The sequence below is a fragment of the Symphalangus syndactylus genome, chromosome X (genome assembly GCF_028878055.3).
Source record: "Symphalangus syndactylus isolate Jambi chromosome X, NHGRI_mSymSyn1-v2.1_pri, whole genome shotgun sequence".
Lineage (NCBI taxonomy): Eukaryota > Metazoa > Chordata > Mammalia > Primates > Hylobatidae > Symphalangus > Symphalangus syndactylus.
This window is the reverse complement of record NC_072447.2, coordinates 106412689-106436518: the sequence shown is the minus strand read 5'-3', so window position 1 is coordinate 106436518 and position 23830 is coordinate 106412689. Positions and strand designations below refer to the sequence as shown.

Genomic DNA, 23830 nt, shown 5'->3' with positions numbered 1-23830 from the left:
GTCTCACCTGTATTCAAAAATGAGTCCTACCACCTCTTTTATGTACCTCCATGACATTCCTCTGCTGCTGTGCACATCCCTATGTCTTCCCTAGGTGTAGCCAGGTCAGTGAACACTGTTGCTGAGTCCTCTATCATGTTCCTGGGTCCTCTAACATGAGTACTGGGTCTGCATACTCAGACCCATACTAAAATATAATACTAAATATTTGTCATACTAAAAAATAAATAAAAGCTGAAAACAATACATGCTAAGAAATTGAACTGTTCGGTGAGCTTACGAAGGCAATAAAGACACTTAGAATTCCTGTTATCAGAACATAAGATGACAGGTAAAATTCGTATTATCTCTGAGACTAAAAGCTAAAGGAATCAACCTGGAAATTCTAACAGATCTATTGCTATAAGAGTCAATCTTGTCATTTGTAAAATAAGGATAATACTTGCCTCACAGGACTGCCTGGTGGATCAGATGAGATATTAAGTATGTGAGCTGTGTTGTGACCTGGTCCCCACCAGGCACTCAGGGGAGGAATGGCTCCTAAACTATTCCCATACAGTGGCAGGAAAGTCGATGGAATCAGACACATCAGAGGAGGGCTGAGGGAGTTCTCACCATGTCTAGGAATATTTCCAGGCAGCTAAGAAGTAGATGCCACTCTTTCCTGGATACTGCCATGTCTGCTGGGCACTGTGCCCTTTTTCCCAGGCCCCGCACCCTTTACTGATAGAGGATTTATGGTGTCAAAGCCCTGTCATTTTCTCTGGAGTCACTGGTGAGCAATGTCCACCAACCCATGACCCCCGTAGAAGTGGATAAAGCTGTCTCTTCACTTTATAGTTACAGTAACCAGGTACACATGGATATCACCTTGGTGCTGCTTGGGCCTCTCATTAATATCTTCCAAATTCTTTTTTGCCAAAATGATCATTTATGTGTATTCCTTATTTGCTTGTTTTGCATACATAAATATTGTCCTCACAAAACTCAGATATTGCAGGCTAGGACAGGAAAAAATACCTGCATGATAGTGGTTGTGCTCTTCTCGTGGGTTAATATCTTGTCTGCAGATGCTCTTTCCTCTGTTGAGTTCACTCTCAGGAAACTTGTCAGGTAACACTTTAGGAGTTCAGCAGACTCATCAATACATTTGAGTTTTAAATCCTTTGTAATGAACATGTTGTGGTCCATGAACAAGCTGCATAGTCATCACCTGGGGAACTAATTAGAAATGCAGAATCTCAGGTCTTGCCTCAGACCTAATGAGTTAGAATCTTCATTTTAACAAGATCCCAAGAAGATTTCTATGCACATTGAAGTTTGAGAAGCACCGGCTTAGAAAGAGACCCCTCAGGGTTCCAACTCCCACCTTTACATAAAATATGTGCCTAAAAATATAAATATATGTGCTATATAAGACACATATCACAGATTATTAAATAAGCCCATGTTTTTCAAAATGAAGTTGTCCTTCCCCCATGAAAAGTAGATCTTGAAATCAATTCAATGGGTCAAGATAGGTAATTTTTAAAAAATGAAATAGGATAGAATAGAATTGAATACAGCCAAACAGAAAGTATCAAATATCAAACAGCATTGTAACTAGAGTGAATACTTTTTGTGAAATTTGTGTTTCAGTTATGTATATACGTATGTGTGTGCACCATGAGTTATGACGAAAATAAATTTCTGACTGTGGGCTGCAGCAAAAAAATTGAGAAAGACTGCACTGGATTCTGCATCTCAAAGCATGGCATGTCCATTTTATATTTGTATTTCTAGTGCCCAACACAAGTAACTGACAGGTAGTAAGCACTTAATAAAAATGTAAATAATAATGGCTGAGACTCCAAGTTTAGCCCATCTACCTAAATAACTTTGGACAAATAACTTAAATTGTCTAACAGGATTTACTTACATTCTCCAAAGTACTGAGGAGTAATGGGCTTTACAGGCTGTATAGGACCTTCTATATATAGCAGAATATCAGCAGAGATATTAGTTCACTATATGTAGTTCACAGTAAAAGCTTCGCTTACTAAAGAACACATATACAGCAGCACCAAGGAGAGCTCCCGCACTGTAAGAGGTGAAACTTCTTAGCCCCTGGAAGACAGGCTCTGCAAAGTGAAACTAAACAACTGTGGAATCTGTGCTATAAAAAGACCTAGGGCTGGGTGAAGTGGCTCACGCCTGTAATCCCAGTACTTTCAGAGGCCAAGGCAGATGGATCACCTGAGGTTAGGAGTTTGAGACCAGCTTGGCCAACATAGTGAAACCCCGTCTCTATTAAATATACAAAAAAAAAAAAAAAATTAGCTGGGCGTGGTGGTGGGTGCCTGTAATCCCAGCTACTTTGGAGGCTGAAGCAGGAGAATTGCTTGAATCTGGGAGGTGGAGGTTGCAGTGAGCTGGGATCGTGCCATTTAAAAATGAACAAACAAACAAAAAACAACAACAAATAAAACCCCAGTGGAGGGTTCTGTATATGCCACAGGAGCACAGCCTCACAAAGGAACAGAAGAAATGCCATAGTGAGAAATCATGGGTGGTAAGCTGCCCTAGATGGGTAGCAGTTAAGTACATACCTGCAGATGATCTTACCACACTTAGCTTGAAGGAATTAAGACCTTAGATTTTAGCGACAATATGTATCATACTGATTTTTTTCTTGGACTCCACATGGTTTCCAGTTTTAAGTGGTACCCAGAGCAAGAAAAAGATCTACAGTAGTTCCAGACTGTAGTGGGAGCTTCTCTGACACTTCAGCCTCATGACCCTGCAGATCTAATTGTATTGGGTCCATGCTAGAAAGAGAGGCTCCATGGAGTTTTAGAAAGCCCCAGTAGTAGAATTAAAGTATATGCCTCTATGGTTTTTTAAGCAAAATCATTCCCTCTTTTCTTGGCAACTAGTCTACATTTGAGAATCTGCTCCTGGCTTGCTATCAAACCCAGTAGAGACTTAACACCTGACCACGAGGTATTAATTTTCCATACTAACAAGCTACTCTTAATGAATGTGTTGCTGTCTACTCTGTTGAATAATAAAGTTTTGTGTGGACCTCAGCTTTCAACCATTAATTGCAGATGGCTTTACAAGATCAGACCTGAGTAAACCAAAAGGCACAAGTAAATTTCATGTGCAGTTTGATCAGACTAATTGCCTCTCTCTCAACCAACATATATCATATATGGCATCTTGGTGAATTCTTCATCCTTGTGACCAGTTAGAAAAAGATATATGAAACAATGTATCAGTTCCTGGTTGTATCTTCCTGGTATATTGATAGTAGGTGCAAGTGGATGGCTGCCTCATTATAGTCCCACTCAGGGATAACATAGAATAGTAGAAAAAAGACATGCTAGGATTTAGGGTATGATTTTGAGTGAATCATATGATTGTCCATTTTGTATAGAACCCTTAATGGTTGGAGGTATGGATCTACCCTGCCTCATGAGCAATGACTAAAACCAGCAATCGGCTGGTCAGGGACTTGAAGAGAATTATTTGGACAATTAATGATGAGGAGGATTTTAGAGGTCCTAGATGTCTTGAGGAGGATTCAAAATTTCAGCCAGACTGAGTTCTCATTGGAGGTTCTCGGGGGAAATATACATCCAAGTTCTTTCATGTTGTTTTCAGAATTTGCTTCCTTGCAGCTGTAGGAGTGTGGTCCCAGTTTTTTGTTTGTTTGTTTGTTTGTTTTTTCTGCCTGTCAGGCAAGCCATTTTCAGCTCCTAGAGGCCATTTGCATTCCTTATGATGTGAACGCCTCCAATCTTCTCTGTGTAACTGCACATTGATTCTTTCTAAAGCTTCTAACCTGTGACTTTTCTGTCTCTGACTCTAGACCCTTATGTAAAGGGATGATGTGATTAGGTTAGGCTCACCCAGATTGTCTCCCTATGTTATGATCAACTGATCTGGGAACCTAATTATATCTGCAAAATCTGTTCACAGCAACACATAGATTAACATTGGATTGAGTTACTGGAAGAAGATACGTATCATACACTGTGGGCTGGTAACTTGTGGGAACCATCTTAGAATTCTGCCTACCATAGTCTACCTTCAGGTCCCCCAAATTTATTTCTCTACCAAATGTAAAAATACAGTCAACTTCTCCCAAGATTTGCCAAAATCTCATCCCATTACAGCATGAGCTCAAAAGTAAACATGTCATCATCTAAATTATATAAACCAGATGTGGATGCGGATCTTGGGCATAATCCATTAAGTAAAGCTCCTGAAGACATTTCATCCCATCTGCGGATCTGTAAAACTGAGGAGACAAATTATTTGCCTATAAAAATTCCCAACCTATGATGATGTGACAAGCACAGGATAACAGTTATAGACAAAAGCGAGTAACAAATAGAAGATAAAAAGAGGTCACAGGCTCAAAAAAATTCTTTATTAGGTTTTAAGGCCTGGGAAAAATCCTTTGTGGCACTCAGCTTCACTCTCTGTGCTCTTGGATGCGTCCTCTGGACGGTCAGGTCTGTGCTCTGAGCTCTCGGTTCTGCGATCTGAGTAATCCTTCCTTTTTCATTAGATGCAGCATTGGTTCTCAGCTGAGTAGTTTTATCAGACCATTTCTTATCAAGAGAATTTTGGAGATCTCACAATCTTCTCTCATGTTGTACTCCATCACTTTCATTTAGAGTTGGCAGTGTTTCTACTGATATAATTTTCTTTAAAATCTTGTGAGGTGAGTCTTGCATAAATTACAGTAGGTTTTACTCCATTGAAGAAAATTCACATTGACAGATATTTTTGAAATCATCTTTCTCTATTTTTGTCTCTTCCTGAGGTAGCTGAGCGTGGCTGGTTTCAGCTCCTAAAGGCTACGTTCATTCCTTGCCACATGGTACCCTCCAGCTTTAAGGCAGCAGCAGCACATAGAATCCTTCTTATACTTTGAATCTCTGATTTCTCTGCCTCTGACCTCTACACTTGGCCTGTCTAGTTTGATTGAGAGCATATTTGAGTCATACTTTCAATCTCTTGAAAATGACCTTTGTGTGACTGAGTGCTCTGACTTTCTTATTTTTCTAAGGTTTCAGAGAAAGACTGTAACAACTACATCCTCAGCTTTTTCTCTGTGTCATGCTTTCAGAAGGAATCTCTTAGTTTTGTGTATTTTTCCATTTGGGTAGGATGGGTATTTCCCAGTCCTCAAGTTTTAGTTCCTTTTTGTTTAACAGCTATTCTCTCAATATATCTTTCTCGTCACCTTTTGCTATAAGCTTCAGGAAGAAAGCAGGCTACACTTCAAAACATTGCTTGGAAATCATCACAGCTAAATGTCCCAGTGCATCACTTGCAAGTTCGGCTTTCCACATAACTGTTGGAGACTATTTCTCTGATTTCCATGCCACTAAATATAAGGGTTTTTTTTCCTCCAATTTCTAGTAACTTGCTCCTCACATACTACTGGCCCCTCACCAGCAGAATCTTTAAGGTATATGTTTTTACTGACAGTTGGATAAACATCATCATGTTCCTCAAAATTCTCCCGGCCTCCATCAACTGCTGGTTTCCCCAGCCACTCTCATATATTTAGGCATTCGCTGCTTTCAGTACCAAAATTTTTATTAATATTCTTTTACTGTGTAACATATCACTTCAAATGTAGCAGCTTAAAACAACACCTACTTCTTATCTGACAGTTCTATAGGTCAGAACTTTGGAATTCACAGCTGAGTTCCTTAATCAGGGTCTCACAAAGCTAAAATCAAGGTGTCAGCTAAACTGAGTTCGTATCTGGGGGTCCTGACAAAAAATAATGTATTACCAAGCTAATTCCTCTTGGCAAAATTTAGTTTCTTGTATTGTAAACTAAAAGTAAAATCTCAAGCCCCCCACCGACTGAACAGACCACTTTTTGGCCAAGGGGACTCCAGAGAATCCTTAAAAACTGAGTTCCTGGCTGTGAGAGGATGCTAGGTCAGACACGCTTCGTTATACCCCCCCCTTTTACAATTTAGACAAAACAACTGACCATCATTAATGTAAAAATATATATCATTAATGCTAATAGAATGGACTCTTTGTGGCAATAAGATACAAAGTTATAAACAGGACCTAAGGCCATAGCGGGTAAGGGTTAAGTCATGCAAGCCTGGACTTAAAGAATAAACTATGTGTTAACTGCTGCAAGGTTTTTCTTTTTGTCTAACAGCTACACAAACACTGGCCTTGAGATAAGCAATATTAAAACAATTGTAGCTCACTGCCAGACACTGAGTAACTGACTCCCTGTTCCACAAGCCATAACTACAGCTTTGACTGGACAAGAGACTGATTTCAGTAACTTTCTCCTGATAAGAAGACCACTGACCATGGACTGGTTCTAGGCCAGTTTACAGAGGCCAGAACTTGAGTGTCTTCATGTCTCTGCTTTACCTTTTGACTTATAGAGACTAATTGTAATACATTTAAATGTTAAGTTTCCCCCCCAACATGAAAGGGGTTCATATATAACATGGATGTTTATTCAATAGGCATGCATTAGGACTCACTGAATTATATTCATATCTCCTCCTATAACCTGTTGAATATGTATGCTTAGCCAATCTATCCAGCATAAATTCCTGTCTTACCCCTTTCTCCCTCTAAGTGTCTGTTTCCGGGTTCTGCCAGAGGCTATGCTTCCAAGACTGTCAGAATGACCACCTTGAAGGCTGTAACTCTTTATAAAAAATAAAATCTTCTTTCTAAATTTACAAATTGTGTCATTTTTAAGTCAACATACTGTAGGTCTGAGGTCCCTAGTTAGGACAGAAACAGATCATCTTAATTCAAGTTGGGACTGACCTTATTTAAAGCTAGGCTTTAGATATTGTGAAAACAGTTTTATTTTCTATTTACCTTTATTTCTAGAGCATAACGTTACCTGGTACCAACTGAAATTCAAGGATGTATACCAGGACCCTTCCTCCCTTGGAAACTGAACTTCAATTTCTGTGTCCCAGCCTTTTAAAACTGCTGAAAACTTCACTGCTTCTCAGCCTAATATCCTTAATCCTAATTTCCTATCAACAAATGTCTCAAAGCAAAAAAGTTCTACCAAGTCTAGGTTTCATATCTGTGGAATTATTTTCTCTTTAAAATTTTGGTCACACAAGTCTTCAGTGCTTTGTTTTCTCCCCAGTGTCTTCAAACAGATTGTTTGTTTTCTGCTCGGCTTTTCTAGTAGTTCTTCATGGGAGGGTTTGCTCTGAAACAAGGTGATCTACCATTGCTAAAAACGTTATTCTTTTTTGGTCCTCCTAATTATTAAGAACTTCTTCCATAATAGATGCCCTCTGGTGATTATTTAATTGAGAAACAAATATTTGGCACTCTGTCTACCTTGTGAACAGTTCATGCACATACTTCTCCCCTAAACCTCCTCATCACTAATTTTCCAAGTTTGTTCTTTCTAAGTCCCTGAAAAGCCAGCCAAATCACGTGCTATTGCTCATGAATCAGGCTGTCTCTCTTTCCATGCCAAGTGAACAACAAGTAATATCATTGAAATTTCTGCCCATTAGTAAGATTTCCCTCTGCTGCTGTCTTTCCTGAATGAGATTTTAGTACAGCAGCCTTTCTCTTCCAGTGGGTTCCAGCATGCCATGCACATTGATCTATAAAACAGATCTATACTTTTCTATTCTCTAGTTACAGGGAATGTTCCATTAGGCCACAAATGTGGGTTGATAGGGAGGTGGCCAAGCAGTAGGAGAAAGTACCTTGAGAGTCTGAACTTCTTGCTTATGTAGTTTTCTTATGCCTTCTAGTTATGTTTAAATTCAGTCAGTTATGTATAATTCTCATCTTAAAATAGAATTCTGCTGTGCATTTCTAGTTATGTGGTTTGATGAATTAAACAGTGGCTAGTTCATGATAACGTTTCTAGGTGCATAGTTTCTTGGAATAACATAGTCAGATGTTGGGTACCAGCCAGCACCCAGGAGTTACTTTCCAAATATAGAGCAGTTATTGGCTTATTTCCTCTACACAGCATCTCACAAGCTCCCCAATCTGATTATTTGTTACGATACGGTTTGAGGTCTCCAGAAATTAGCCTCTATCCTGAGCCTTTAGCTAATAACTCCCAGAAGATTTTGGTATTTTATTTTCCTTAGTGCACAGTCACTCTGAAAAGTGTCTGTAGGTCCCACTGGGAAAGGTTTGATGTAAGAGTCACAGTATATACCAGTGGCTGCAAGATCATACCTTGGAGGTACCCTTCCTTCCCCTCAGTTGGGTAAGAAGTTTAGAAAACATGCCACAGCATCTTGAGTTAGACTTTCTTGCAGATCTAGAAATTTTTTTCTGCCTGAATATGTCAAGCAGCATCCAATAGGCTGCCCAATTATTTCATTTTAAAGAATGCTCTGATTAGCTATCACCACAAATCCCTGTGGGCCAAAAACTCACTAATTACCATTCAATTCCTGTGGCTTATTGTGGTAGTTCCACTCACCTTGTCTCAGATAATTAAGCCCTGTCACCTGACTTCCACCACTCTGGGATTCCATAATTCACATTAAGATGAGGTAGGACAATTCTACTGCAGCATTCTCCACCATCATCTCCAGCCTACAAAGCACAGGCCCACAGAAATCTTCAAAGATGCTCTTGACCCTCTCACAAATGCATTTCTTAATGCCTCAGAGTACGTCTGCACAAATGTCCCTATTCCATATATCACAGTTCTATTCCTTCTCTACTAGTGTCCTTACTTTATTGTAAAAGCGACTGCATTTGGAGCATTTAATTGGCAGCGGAACTGCAACACCATGAGGACCTAGCCTCGGTTCACAGCTATATCTACCCTAAGATGAGGGACTCCTTCAACCCTGCCTTAGAGGCTTTCTGGTGCTGTACGTATGTTCTCTGCTGTATTTTTGTAGCTTCCAATGTCCTGTTTTTTCTATGCATACTCTCTAGGGTTGTCAGATGTATACAGATGACTCCAGAAAGTTCTTGGTAATTATTTTTGTTTTAGTACTTAAGTAACATAACCACTTGATTTCTCAAAGCTTTGGATTCCACTCGCACTTCATTCCATGCCACCAGTGGTGTATGAGTTATCATCATACTACTACATACCATGTACCTGTGAACCTCTCCTAACACCTTCCCCCTACTGTTCTCAACCCTATTGTCAGTAGGTTATATTTTTCCCTCAAATTTACAAGGAACCCAATTCCTGGAGTGACTTCCTGTATCTGTTACTGTACCTGAAAAGTGCGTTGCAGGAAATAGGGGGTACATTTGCAGTGGAAAATTTGAGGGCAGTTCTTAATAAAGGAGAATAGACAAAGGTATGGGAAGGGTATTAGAGAACCAAAATGAGTAGTGCAATACACCATGGCTACTAAAGGTGAGATAACCAGAGGTAGGCCTGAGGGACAGAGGCAAAGAGGGGTAACTAAAAGCTGGAGTTGCAGAGCCTATGTGGAGAGGGCCACCTTCTAGGAACCTTGGGAGAAGGGACTTCACCAGCATCTGACAACACTGCAGGGAACAAGTTGAGAAACAAATTTCCTGACTGCACTCACTACTGCTGGCTCCCAGAGGACGAGGGAGCCCTTTGATGTGGTCCATATAGGTCAGAGTCCTTCGGGAGACAGAGCAGGGTAAAGAAGAATGTCGAGTGAATTGGGATGGGAAGATGGGGAGATATCCACAAATGAGTGAGGGCCATGTTAATAGTACTCATTAGGAATTGTGCCTGCAGCTTTATGCATATCGTAAGGAGGAGGATAAAAAGCATATTATTTTGTGAAAGTGAACTCCAGCAGGGCTGAGATTTGCCTGAGCTTTTTATCAAAATAAGAAATGTGCCTGCATGGCATTGACCCATGGTAAAAGCACAAAACATATTGATTAAGAGTGCTGTTTGACAATCATGGGTCTGAGGAATTTGGGATGATTTTTACCAGCCTGTTAGCTTTACCGAAAACAGTGAGATTGATCATTTAAACCTAGTCTCAGTGAACCTCATTGCCAAGGGCTCTGCCATTGAGACTGTTACATAGCAAGAATATGCTTACATAACCAGCAATGTACCAGAAACCTTGACTGAGACTCTATTTTGTGTTCTCTGGTTTCAAGGTATTCTATGCATACATTAATGGTTCCTTATCTGAAAAGAGAAGGGCATCCTGCCAGGGCTATTATAAAGAGGGAAGATAATCAAAGCTCATACCTGGCCACTCCAAATCCCTTACTATTAGACAGCTTTTGACTATGATGTTTCTCCTTAATGCTGTTGCTATGTTGCATCCATTTTTTTCTCCAACAAACTGCAGATTTGCAATCATGACCATTTGGTGTCCCAAGAGTTTTCTTTAGCAGTGGAACTGTTCAGCTGCCACAGTTATCATGGCATCTGGAGGAGGAAATAAACTATACTATGATATGCTTTGACTTTGCCTTTGTTTATAAGTGTGGTGTGCTCTAAAGATACTTTCGGGTTCTATGCAATAAATATATGAAATCTTGACTTTATGGATTTTTACTTTTAACCTTTGTTTTAGAACTTAGAAAAGACTTCACCTTCCCCACCAAAAAAGAGACACTGTAATTCTTTTTTTCTGCTTACCTTATGGCTTACAGTTAATACGATGGAGATCATAATGAATATATAAATCAGTGGTGATTAACCTTTATTATGAATCAGAATCACCCAGGCAGCCTGTTTAAGATGGAAATTATAGAGCTCCACCTAGTGGATCTGACATGGGGATTATAAATTCACATTATTGATGAAGACTTATGGTGATTCTGACATGTGACAAACTGGGACACTTTAAAAATGCATTAATAAATGAGATAAGGTTAAATTCATGGTACAAACCCTTCTCCATGGTGTTTCTTTTGGAATTGCAAGTAAATGCTGCTAGAGATATAGAGTCCACAGTTATTTATGTAGACAGGGAATGATCTTGGACAAGAATTCTTGACTCAGGTATTATTATTTACAAATTCATCAAGAAACTATTACTTATCAGGCACTGTGCTAGGTATTAGGGGTACCAGGATAAACAACAGGTTGTGCTTTGACGAGCAAAGTCCAATGTTCCTCAATTTTAAAAAACCTCACCCCACAGTCAGAAACATATTGTTCAAATATACATAACTGAAATACAAATTTCAGAAAATAATATTAATCCTACCTACCTGCCATATAATCTGATGTTTACTATCTGATTCTGGTTGAATCTACTATATCCTATTTCATTAAAAAATATTGCAGGTCTTGACCTGCTGAATTTGTTTTAAACTCTGCAAATATAGGAAGGTGAAACTTCAGTTTGACAAACACAGGTCTATTTAAAAATCTGTGATGTGCATCCTATGAAGCACATGTATTTATCCTTCTAGGCACATATATCATGAGAAGGTGGAATTGGGGAGGCTAAGAGTTTCCTCATTAACCTTGCTTCTCAAACTTTAAGGTGTACAGGAATCACCTGCAGATCTTGTTAAAACTAGAAAAGATTCTTACTTAGTAGGGCTGGGGTGAGGATGTGAGATTCTACATTTCTAACTATCTTTCAGTTGATGCTGATGCAGCTAGTCCATGAACCACTATTTGAGTAGCATTGCTCTAAAAATTACAAATGTGGGTAGGGGTGTTAAACTGGCAAGGTGGGACCTGGAAGGACTTTCCTAGAAGAGAATTTACTCTAAGGAAAGATGAGTCAAGCATACAAGTCACTGACAGATGAGAACAGATGAGTGTGTGCCACTCAAATTTTACCCCAGCCTCTATCTCTGAATTTGGTGGAGAGATGGCTGTATGCAAACACTTACAAACCAACAAGCACAGCAATAATTGTTTTACTAAAAATCTGAAATCCCCCGGGGGCTGAAGCATCACTGAGGTGTTACCCTATTGGGCAAGTATAACTCTATACTGACGAAAGGGACTTTATCCACATTTTCATAGTTGTTGTGGAATGGGGTCAGTAGGCTTGGCTCACGGGGGACTCCAAGGAAGTCAACTGGACCTTGTTACCTTGAGAACTTCAGCCCATCGGCATCAATGGGAGCTTTAGAAGGGTGCAAGATTTATGAGAAGGAGCACAGTGCCCAGTGGACATGACATTGTCTAAGAGACGATGGCACCCACCTTTCAGTTTCCTAGACTTATTTCTGGATACAGGTAAGATTTACCCTAGTCCTCTTCCAAGTGCCTGAGGGGGTATTTTCTTCTGCAAGAGCAGGGGAGAAGGTAGATGCCAACCCAACAAATATATTCTCTACCTCATCCAACCCACTCAGCAGTTTTGAAAAGCAAGCTATTATCTCCATTTGACAAATGACAAGACTGTCCATTAGAGCAATGGATCTGTAATAACTCCAGATTGACTTCTCCAGATGAGTCCCACAGGTAGGTAATGTGAATTTTGCCTATCATTTTAAGTTCTGACAACAAGAACTTTAAGTGTCTCTATTGAACTTCATAAGTTCACTGGACAGTTATTCTCTTTGCTTTTTACATACTGTGTTCTGATTTTTTAAAATATTTTATTATTTTTGTGAGAAAAGTAATTTGTGTTCTCTGGGAAAAGAAAGATTAGTAGAACGAAAGAAAACAAAGAAATGAAATCACCTGCTAGCTCACAACTCAGAAAACCACTGTTAACCTGTCATGTATTTAACAAAAACAGACAGATTCTGTAGATGATATTATAAGCTGCTTTATTTTTCCACGAATCATGACGTCTCTGCAATGCACATGTGTGAAAATCTGCTACTGAAACATAGAGCAAGCAAACACTGGCAGGTGGGTCAAAAGGCTACTGGCAGCAGGAGGAACGACTAAAGCAAAGTATTACCATAAGGTTAAAACATATGGCCTGACAAATGCCTGCCAGGGAAACTACACATAAGGAATATCTTCAGTGTCCCTTCGTGGGGCCCTGCAGCCACCCCTGAATTCCCGTGGACCCCTAGGATAGAAGGGGTCCTGTAAATTTCTTTGCATCCACAAAAACGCCCCCAATTTCTGTTTGCTTTTTCTCCTTTTATCCTCCACCCTAGCCATGTTGTCAAATTCTCTTATCATGTCCTCATTGCTGAAATTCATGTCATGTATGGCTTCCTTATATTGCTTGAGGTACTGAGCCAGCCCCTTGTTGGTTTTTCTTTTGGCTTTCCTGGGTACATCATCCTCAGCTGGGCGCTTTCCTGCAGCCCTTGTTTCACTTTCTGGCTCTCCCTCACTCTCTGGCTCTCTTTCACTGTCTGGCTGTCCTTCACCCTCTGCCCTTCCCCCTCTCTCTGGCTTTCCCTCTCTCTCTGATCCTCCCTCCATCTCTGACTTTCCCTTCCTCTCTGACTTTCCTTCTCCTTTTGCCTTTCCCGCACTCTCTGGCTTTTCTTTATCCTTTAACGGTTCCTTATCTGTCTTGCCCTTGTTTTCTGTCTTTCCCTCGTTTTCTAACTTCTTGTCTTCCAGAGTACAAGCTACTTCTGGCTTTCCCTCGTCCGGTGGCTGTTCTTCATTGTCTATCTTTCCTTGGTTTGAAGGCATTCCTTCATTTTCATTGAAGAGTTTTTCCATGTCGAGATTTCCCCTCCTTTTCCTTTCCTGGGTGATGCGGGTGGAGGGAAGAGGAGACAAAAAGGAGACATGGGAGACTGAGGGCATGGGGTGGAATGCAGGTCTGGATAGTACTTGCATCTCACCCCCGGTGAGGGTTCCCCTAAGCTGACTGGGCCTCCAAGAGGGCCTTCTGCCCACCACATAGCCCGCCACTCCTCCCACACACGTGAGCCAGCTATTCCCTGGCAGGCCCTGCCACCTTCTCTGCACTGGTTCAGCCTGGTAAGGTGTGTGTTCATGCGGTAAGGGGATGGGCAGGGACCCCAATTCCGCCCTGACTGGGCCCTCCACACTCTCAACCCTTGTGGGCCCCTGTCCATGCAGCCCCGTACTTTCACGGACCTGCGGGGATTCTGGACAGGTTGCTCCTCCTTTTCAGGCCTCTCAGAGCGCTGAGAACAACAGACGCGCAGACCTGCGGACAGACAGGAGACAGGGGTAGGGGCTGCGCGCTTAGCGGGCTCACAGGGACTCGGTTGCCTTTCCTGAGTCCAGGCCGTGTTCACCCACCGTTTTCCTCCCCTACCTCCCCCGCACCCCAGCCGCCATTTCTCTCAAGGCGGGCACCGAACCAGGATGCTTTCCAAACTGCGTTTGTATCTGTGTCCCGGTCCCCCGGAGGCAACCTGCCCCAGCGCCACCCCATTTTTGCGGAGATCAAGTGTTTCCATGGGCATAGATTGTGAGAAGGGGTTATTTCCAGAATAAGTCTACGTTTCACTGTCGCACTGCGGGGTCGCTACCCCCACTCCCCATTACCAGCACTAAAATGGATGGAGGACTCAGTGCAAGAGGGCATCGAGAAGGCGAGCCAGGCTCGCTTCGGGGGTTCTCCCTCCACTGCCCCGGCCCCCGCCGACTCCGCATCCCCCTCCTCACCAATCTACCGGATCCCTTCTCCGCCCCCTCCCCAATTCTACTGCCAGCCCCCTCCACCTCTGTCCCAGGGTCCGCCGGCAGCGCCCGCCTTCACACTGACCTGCGAGGACCCAGGACAGGCCTGTGCTTCCTCCGGCTCGCGGAAGCCCGCTCGCTGCTCCCCTGCCGCCTGGGCAGCTCAGACAGCTGATTCTGCGCGGGCGCCTGGACCAGACCTCTGGGCGGGCTGGCGGGCGGGCGCGGGGGCTGGTGCCCACGTAGGCGCCCGGCAGGTCACGTCAGCACCGCGTCACCGGAGCTCGGCCCCCGCTCTTGCCTGATACACCTCACCTTGGAGCTCGGCCCCCCTTCTTGCCTGACATACCTCACCTTCCATCCCTGAGGGACCGGAGGCTGGGGACGGTCGGAGTCTCGGTGCGTTTGTGTAGCAAAGTGGGGTCACGGAGAAGAGGAGGAGAAGTGGCTTTCTGACTCCAGGTGCTTTACCTGACGCAGTTCACAGCATCCTCGCAAGGCATCTCTCTCTGATGCCCATTATCGCCAGGTGTGACAGCTGATCAGAGAGGGTACCCGACTTTGCCAAGAGCGCTCAGCCCCAGAACTCCACAGCCCACTTTCAATACTGGCTCTGCCTGACTCCAGAGCCCTGGGGGTAGTGGTGCCTGCCAGGAAGCTGAGCTGCCACCTTGAGTGGCGGTGTTCCTGGGGTTCTGTCCTGGGCCTCCTCTCTCCTCAGTCCTCAAGTTGTCTCTCCCTGTGTGATCTCATTCATTTCCAGTAAACACCGATGACTCCCAGATCTACATCTCCAGGCTATTCCCTTCTCCGTGTCTCATATCAGCTTTGCCAATTGTGTATTGGACATCACCGTCTGAGTGTCCCTGAGGGACCCCAAAGCCCGTGTACCCCAAATTGATTTCACCAACTTCCTTCTTGCCATCTCCCTTGGCCTCTCTCCACACTTGAAACTTATCTTCCAACATTTGATCAGTTTTTATAGAGAGAGAATGTCAGACAGGTAGAAAAGAAAGCATTAAAACATTTTAAACATTAATTTCAGATGCACAAATTCATCATAGTCCTTGGTTTACAACACACCCTTACCATCGATCCCTGCTTGTCCCTCTTCCTTCCCTTTTCTTTCCGGTCCTATTATTTCCTCCCCTTCCCATTCTTTGTCTTTTTTCTTTCCTTTTCTTTCACATTCGTGAAGCCACCACCCACAAAAACTAAAAATCACCAATATTTTAGCTTCTACAGTGTAGTGACATGTATATGTATATATACACATATGTTTATTTGTACACACATATATGTATAGATGTATATGTGTGTACATATGTATGTGTATGTCGTGTGTATATCTGGGCAACAACTATTTTTATTTTGATTTGCAAAATACCTTATCATGATTACACGATTATGAATTATGTGTGTTACACAAACAATTCTGGTTATATTTCTGCTACACATCTTTCTTCATTTAGTAAAACCTTGATCTTCCTACAATATTTTGCTCTATCATATGTGTATTCGTCATTATCACCACATCACCAATAATTCTGCCCTCAATGTTGAATTTTTTTCCTGAATTATCGAGGCTAGGTGTTTCAATTTCATCAGTATAAACTTTCATAAAATTATAATTATTCAAGAATTTGATGAAAATAATATCAAATCAGTTGAAAAGAACTGATTTTCTGTTTTAATCATCTAATTATAGTGATTTTAAGCTGTCTTCAGTAACTATTTGCTAAGTTATTTTGCTAATGGAGCCAAAGTATTAACAACTATTTCTCCTCTTTTAAAACATGTACACAAAAATGTGAAATTCAAAATTGGTATCATTAAATTTGAAGAAACGTCATTTTATCTAAATTAAAAGATCTGTTCACAAAATGAGAAGTCAACACAACTTTTGTATTTGCATGTAATAAATTGACACATTGTTCCTCAAGTAATTACTACCTTTGGAAGAAGATATAATGACAATTCTCTTCATGTATCATATATGTTGATTAAACATGTTTTAAGTTAAATGTTTGTCATCCACTTTCTTAGAAAAGTAACCATTACTGAACATACCATTCGCTAGGGACCTTTTGTTTCTTATTGCAGAATAAAAGTATCATTCCCTTCAGTAAAATAAATATAGACATATATTAACACTATAAAATCACTAAGTGATACCAACATCTGGCAGAGACACACACACAAAAAGGAAACTTCAGGCCAATATCCTTAATTAACACGGATGCAAAAATCCTCAACAAAATAGTGGCAAACTGAATACAGTAGCATGTCAAAAAATATATCCACCATGATCAACTAGGATCCATCATCTCCATGATGCAAGTTTGGCTCAATATACACAAATCAATAAATGTGATTCATCACATAAACAGAACTAAAGACAAAAGCCACATGATCATCTCAATAGATGCAGAAAAGGCTATGGATAAAATTCAACATCGCTTCATGTTAAAAACTCTCCATAAACTAGATATTGAAGGAATGTACCTCAAAATAACAAGAGCCGTGTATAACAAATCCACAGCCAACATTATACTGAATGGGCAGAAGCTGAAAGCATACCCCTTGAGAACCAGAACAAGACAGGGATGTCTCACACACTACCAGACAAAACCATTGCAAAAATGGAAGTAAAAAGTGGAGATCTGTGGTAGGCTTAATAATTGCCTTCAAAGATATCCAGGTCTTAATGCCTGGAACCTGTGAATTTTACCTTATATGGCAAAAGGGGGCTTTGCAAATGTCATTAAGGACCTTGAGATAGGAAGATTACCAAGGATTATCTGGGAAGACCCTAAATGTAATAACAAGTATTCTTATAAAAGGGAAACAGAGAGAGATTTTACTACAGAAGAAGAAGGCAATGTGAAAACTGAAGCAAGATTCTACACTACAGACTTAGAAGATGAAGGAAAAGGCCATGAGCCAAGCAAGAAAGGCAAGGAATGCAAACTCCAGACGATGGAAAATGTAACAAAATAGAGTCTCCTTTAGAACCTCCAGAGGAAGCAAAGCTCTGCCAATATCTTTACTTCAGCCCAGTAAAACTAATTTTGGACTTTGGACTTCCACAACTGTAAGAGAATTAATGTGTATCATCTTAAGCTAACAAAATTGTTATTTGTCACAGCAGCCCTAAGAACTAAAGGTTTCCTAAACCCATTCTGGCTTATTTTAACAAAAATATTAGTAATAAGAGTACATTTTAAAAAATGATAAATTTTGGAAAACGTTAAGCTAGATGGGATCCTAGGTCAACAGGTTAAAATAATTAGGACTGTTCAGGGAAAGCCAGGAGATACTTTTATCCTAGAGATAATGTACGTAAAGTCACTGGCACAGTGACTGGAACATAGCAAGAGTACAATTGGGTGAGTTTTCGTAGCTCCCTGGACAAGAATGCAATGCATTTTTAAAAACTTTTTTTACATAATTGTAGATTTATTTGTAATTATAAGGAATAATGGAGATCTCTCTTATTCTTTCACCTGTTTTCCTCCAATGGCAGCATCTTTTATAACTACAGTAGAGTATCACTACAGAAAATTAATATTGATATAATCTAACCTTTTTCATATTTCACCATTTAACACACATCTATTTGTGTGAGAGTGTGCATATTAGTTATATGCAATTTTGTCACATATGTTTTCCCAGATGGAATCTCAATAACCTCCACATAGCTATGAAAGGTATTATTAAAAAATGGTTAGCACAGGAGAAATGACCTATCCAAGCCCTATGATGTAACTGGCTCTCAATGTTCTTTTGCAATGCTCTTCTGAAAAGCCTCTTCTTTCAGGGTCAATTGCACACATTTTTCTTGATAATTTAACATAAAATATACAAAATGAATGATGAAGTATATGAAATAAAGTGAAATGAAGTGATGGTTTTCTTTTACAAATTCAATGGAACTGGTCCAGTGATTGTTCTTTTTTTAATTACTTTTATTTTGGGTTCAGTGGTATATGTACAGGTGTGTTTTAAGGGTAATTTGCATGCTGCGTGTAATTTGCATGTTGTGGTGTGCAGATTATTTCATCCCCAGGTAATAAGCATAGTAGCTGATAGGTAATTTTTTAGTCCTCACCATCCACCTTCAAGTAGGCCCTGGTGTCTGTTGTTCCCTTATTTGCGTCTATATATACTCAATGTTTAGCATGCACTTATGTGAGAACATGTGATATTTTGTTTTCTGTTCCTGTGTGAGTTCACTTAGGATAATGACCTCCAGCTTCATCCATGTTGCTGCAAAGGACACGATCTCATTCTTTTTTATGGCTATATAGTATTCCATGGTGTGTATTTACCACATTTTCTTTATCCAGTCTACCATTGATAGGCATTTAGGTTGGTTCCATATATTTGCTATTGTGAATAATGCTGCAATGAACGTACACCTGCATGTATCTTTATGGTAGAATAATTTATATTCCTTTGGGTATGTAGTTAGTAATGGGACTGCTGAATTGAATGGTAATTCTGTTTTAAGTTATTTGAGAACTTGCCAAATTGCTTTCCACAGTGGTTGAACTAATTTACATTCACACCAGCAGTGTATAAGTGTTCCTGTTTCTCCACAAACCAGCATCTGTTACTTTTCAACTTTTTAATAGCCATTCTGACCGATGTGAGATGGTATCTCATTGTGGTTTTGATTTCCATTTTTCTTATGATTAGTTATGCTGAAAATTTTTTTCATATGCTTTTTGGTTGCCTGTATGTCTTCTTTTGAAAGTGTCTGCTCATGTCCTTTGCCAATTTTTAATGAGATTTTCTTCCTGGAAATATGTTTAAGTTCCTTATAGATTCTGGATATTACACCTTTGTCAGATGCATTGTTTGCAAAAATTTTCTCTCATTCTGGAGGTTGTCTGTTTATTCTGTTGATAGTTTCTTTTGCTGTGCAAAAGCTCTTTGGTTTAATTAGGTCCCATTTGTCTGTTTTTGGTTTTGTTGTAATCGCTTTTGGTGTCTTCATTGTGAAATCTTTGCCAGGTCCTATGCACAAAACGCTATTTCCTAGGTTATGTTCCAGGGTGTTTATACTTTCAGGTTTTACATTTAAGACTTTAATCTGTCTTAAGTTTATTTTTGTATGGTGAAAGGAAGGGATCCAATTTCAGTCTTCTGCATATGGCTAGCCACCTATCCCAGCACCATTTATTGAATAGGGGGTCCTTTCCCCATTGCTTGTTTTTGCTGACTTTGTCAAAGATCATATGGTTGTAGATGCATGGCATTATTTCTGCTCTCTATTCTGCTCCATTGGACTATGTGTCTGTTTTTGCACCAATATCATGCTATTTTGGTTACTGTAGCCCTGTAGCATAGTTTGAAGTCAGGTAACATGACACCTGCAGCTTTGTTCTTTTTGCTTAGCATTGCTTTGGCTATTCAGGCCTTTTTTGGTTTCATATAAAATTTAAAATAGATTGTTCTAATTATGTGAAGAATGTCATTGCTACTTTAATAGAAATAGTATTGAATCTATAAATTGCTTTGGATAGTATGGCCATTTTAACAATACTGATTCTTCCTATTCATGAGGATGGAATGTTTTTCCATTTGTTTGTGTCATCTCTGATTATTTTGATCAGTGTTTTATAATTCTCTTTGTAGAGATCTTTTACCTCAGTACTTAGCTGTATTTATGGGTATTTTATTCTTTTTGTGACAATTGTGAATGGGATTGCATCCTTGATTTGGCTCTCAGCTTGGATGATGTTGGTGTATAGGAATACTACTGATTCTTGTACATTGATTTGTATCCTGAAACCTTGCTGAAGTTGTTTATCAAATCAAGGCACTTTTGGGCAGATCCTGTGGGGTGTTCTAGGTGTAGAATCATTTCATCTGCAAAGACAGGTAGTTTGAATTCCTTTTTTCCTGTTTGGATGGATTTTATTTCTTTTACTTGCCTGATTGTTCTGGACACCCCATCCAGTACTATGTTGAATAAGAGTGATGAGAGCAGGCATCCTAACCTTGTTTTTGTTTTGAAAGGGAATGCATCCAGCTTCTGCCCATTCAATATGATGATGGCTGTGGTGTTTTCATAGATGGTTGTTATTATTTTGAAGTATGTTCCTCTGATGTCTACTTCATTGAGGGTTTTTAACATGCAGGGCTGTTGAATTTCATTGAAAGTCTTTTCTGCATAAATCAAGATGATCATGTCTGTTTTGTTTTTAATTCTCTTTATGTGATTAATCATATATATTGATTTGTATATGTTGAACCAATTTTGCATCCCAGGCATAAAAACAACTTGATTGTGGTGGATCAGCATTTTGATAAGCTGCTGGATTCAGATTGCTAGTATTATGTTGGGGATTTTTGTATCTATGTTCTTCAAGGATATTAGCCTGAAGTTTCCTTCTTTTGTTGTACTTCTGCCAGGTTTTTGGTGTCAGGATTATACTGGCCTCATAGAATGAGTTAGAGGAGTTCCTCCGTCTCAATTTTTGGGAATACTTTCAGTAGAATGGTACCAACTCTTCTTGATATTTCTGCTAGAATTCAGCTGTGAATCTATGTGGTCCAGGACTTTTTCTTGTTGGTAGGCTTTTTATTATTGATTCAATTTTGGAACTTGTTACTGGTTTGTTCAGGAATTCAGTTTCTTCCTGGCTCAATTTTGGGAGGTTGTGTGTTTCCAGAAATCTATCCATTTCTTCTAGGTTTTCTAATTTTTGTGCAGAAAGGTGTTCATAGTAGTCTCTGAAGGTTTTTATCTTTTAAATTTCTGTGGGGTAACTGGTGATGTCTCCTTTCTCATTCCTGATTGTACTATTTGAATCTTCTCTCTTTTTTCTTCATTAGTCTAGCTAGGAGCCTATCAATCTTATTTATTCTTTCAAAGAGCTAACTGCTAATTTTGTTGATCTTTTGTATGATTTTTTTCATGTCTTAATTTCCTTCAGTTCCACTCTGATTTTGGTTATCTATATTCTTCTTCTAGCTTTGGGGTTAGTGTGCTTTTGTTTATATAGTTTCTCTAGTTGTGATGTCAGGTTGTTAATTTGCAATCTTTCTAACTTTTTGATGTGGGCATTTATTGCTATAAACTTTCCTCTTAACCATGCTTTAGCAGTGTCACAGAGATTCCAGTATGTTGTATCTTTGTTTTCATTAGTTTCAAAGAATTTCTTGATTTCTGCCTTACTTTAACTGTTTACCCAAAGGTCATTTAGAAGAAGGTTAATTTTCATATGATTTTATAGTTTTGAGCAATTTTCTTAGTATTGATTTCTATTTTTATTGCAATGTGGTTCGAGAGTGTGTTTGGTATGATTTCATTTTTTTTTTTTTTGAGACAGAGTCTCGCTCTGTTGCCCAGGCTGGAGTGCAGTGGAGTGATCTCAACTCACTGCAAGCTCCACCTCCCAGATTAACACCATTCTCCTGCCTCAGCCTCCTGAGTAGGTGGGACCACAGGCACCCGCCACCACACCTGGCTAATTTTTTGTATTTTTAGTAGAGACGGGGTTTCACCGTGTTAGCCAGGATGGTCTCGATCTCCTGACCTCATGATCCACCCACCTCGGGCTCCCAAAGTGCTGGGATTACAGGCGTGAGCCACTGCGCCTGGCCGATTCCAGTTTTTTAAAAATTTGCTGCGTATTGCTTTATGGCCAATTGTGTGGTTGATTTTAAGAGTCTGTGCCATGTGCAGATGAGACAAATTTATGTTCTGTTGTTGTTGGGTAGAGTGTTCTGTAGATGTTTTTTTAGGTCCCTTTGGTCAAGTGTCATGTTTAGGTCTCAAATATCTTTGTTAGTTTCCTGCCTTGATGACCTGTCTAATACTGTCAGTGGGGTATTAAAGTCTCCCACTCTTACTATGTGGTTATCTAAGTCTCTTTTTAGATTTCTAAGAACTTGCTTTATGAATCTGGATGCTCCAGTGTTGGGTGCATATATATTTAGAATAGTTAGGTCATCTTTTTGAATTGAACTCTTTACTATTATTTAGTGCCCTTCTTTGTCTTTATCATTGTCAATTTAAACTCTGTTTTGTCTGAAATTAGAATAGCAACCCCTGCTTTCTTTTTCTATCTTCTGTTTGCTTGGTACAGTTTTCTCCACCTCCTTACTTTGAGTCTATGGGTGTCATTGCATGTGAGATAGTTCTCTTGAAGACAGAAAACTGTGGAGTCTTATTTCTTTATCTAACTTGCCTTTATGTGCCTTTTAATTAGGGCATTTAGCCCGTTTACATTCAAGGTTAATATTGATATGTGCAGATTTGATCTTGCCATCATGTTGTTAGGTGATTATTACACAAACATGATTGTGTCATTTATGTATAATGTCAATGGTCCATGTACTTAAATATGTCCTTGTGGTGACTGGTAATTGTTTTTCCTTTTCATATTTAGCATTTCCTTTAAAACCTCTTATAAGGCAGGTCTGGTGGTAACAAATTCCCTTAGCATTTGCTTGTTTGAAAAGGACCTTATTTCTCCTTCACTAATGAAGCTTAGTTTGGCTGGATATAAAATTCTTGGTTGAAATTTCTTTCCTTTAAGAATGCTGAGTATAGGCCCCTAATATCTTCTGGTTTCTAGGGTTTCTCCTGAAAGGTCCACTGTTAGCCTGGTGGGGTTTCCTTTGTAGATGACCTGCCCATTCTCTCTAGCTGCCTTTAACATTTTTAATTTTATTTCAACCTTGGAGAATCTGATGACTATGTGTCTTGCAAATAATCATCTTGTATAGTCTCTCACGGGGGTTCTCTGCATTTCCTGAATTTGAATGCTGGCCTCTCTAGTGAAGTCGGGAAAATTTTTGTGGTTGATATCCTCAAATATGTTTTCTAAGTTGCTTGCTTTCTCTGCCTCTCTTTCATGGATACCAATGATTTATATATTTGTTCTCTTAACATAATTCCATATTTCGTGGAGGCTTTGTTCATTCTTCATTATTGCTTTTTCTTTCTTTTTGCTTGACTGAGTTTTTTGGAGAACCTGCCTTAAAGCTCTGAGATTCTTTCCTTAGCTTGGTCAATTCTGCTGTTAACACTGATGATTGTATTACACAGTTTTCGAAGTGAGTTTTTCAGCCGTATCAGTTTAGTTTGGTTCTTTCTTAAAATGGCCATTTCATCTTTTATCTCCTGTATTGTTTTATTGTGTTCCTTATATTCCTTGGATTGAGTTTTGACTTTCTACTGAATGTCAATGATCTTCATTGCTATTCATATGCCATAACTCTATTTCTGACATTTTAGCATTTCATTCTGGTTAATAACCATTGCTAGGGTACTAGTGGGGTCATTTGGAGTAAGAAGAACTA

At 39.9% G+C, this 23830-nt stretch overlaps 1 protein-coding gene across 1 annotated transcript; it reads right to left on the bottom strand.

The window, feature by feature from the left end:
• Positions 1–12691: 12691 nt before the first annotated feature.
• Positions 12692–14036, bottom strand: TCEAL2 (transcription elongation factor A like 2). Its single transcript, XM_055268899.1, has 2 exons — positions 13958–14036; positions 12692–13600 (listed from the first exon to the last, which is right to left on the bottom strand). The coding sequence occupies exon 2, from the start codon at positions 13571–13573 to the stop codon at positions 12890–12892; it is 684 nt and encodes a 227-aa protein (XP_055124874.1). The 5' UTR covers positions 13574–13600; positions 13958–14036; the 3' UTR covers positions 12692–12889.
• Positions 14037–23830: the final 9794 nt, after the last annotated feature.

Coding starts and splice junctions, on each gene's coding strand:
- TCEAL2 (XM_055268899.1), bottom strand. CDS start 13,573: ATGGAAAAACTCTTCAATGAAAATGAAGGAATGCCTTCAAACCAAGGA.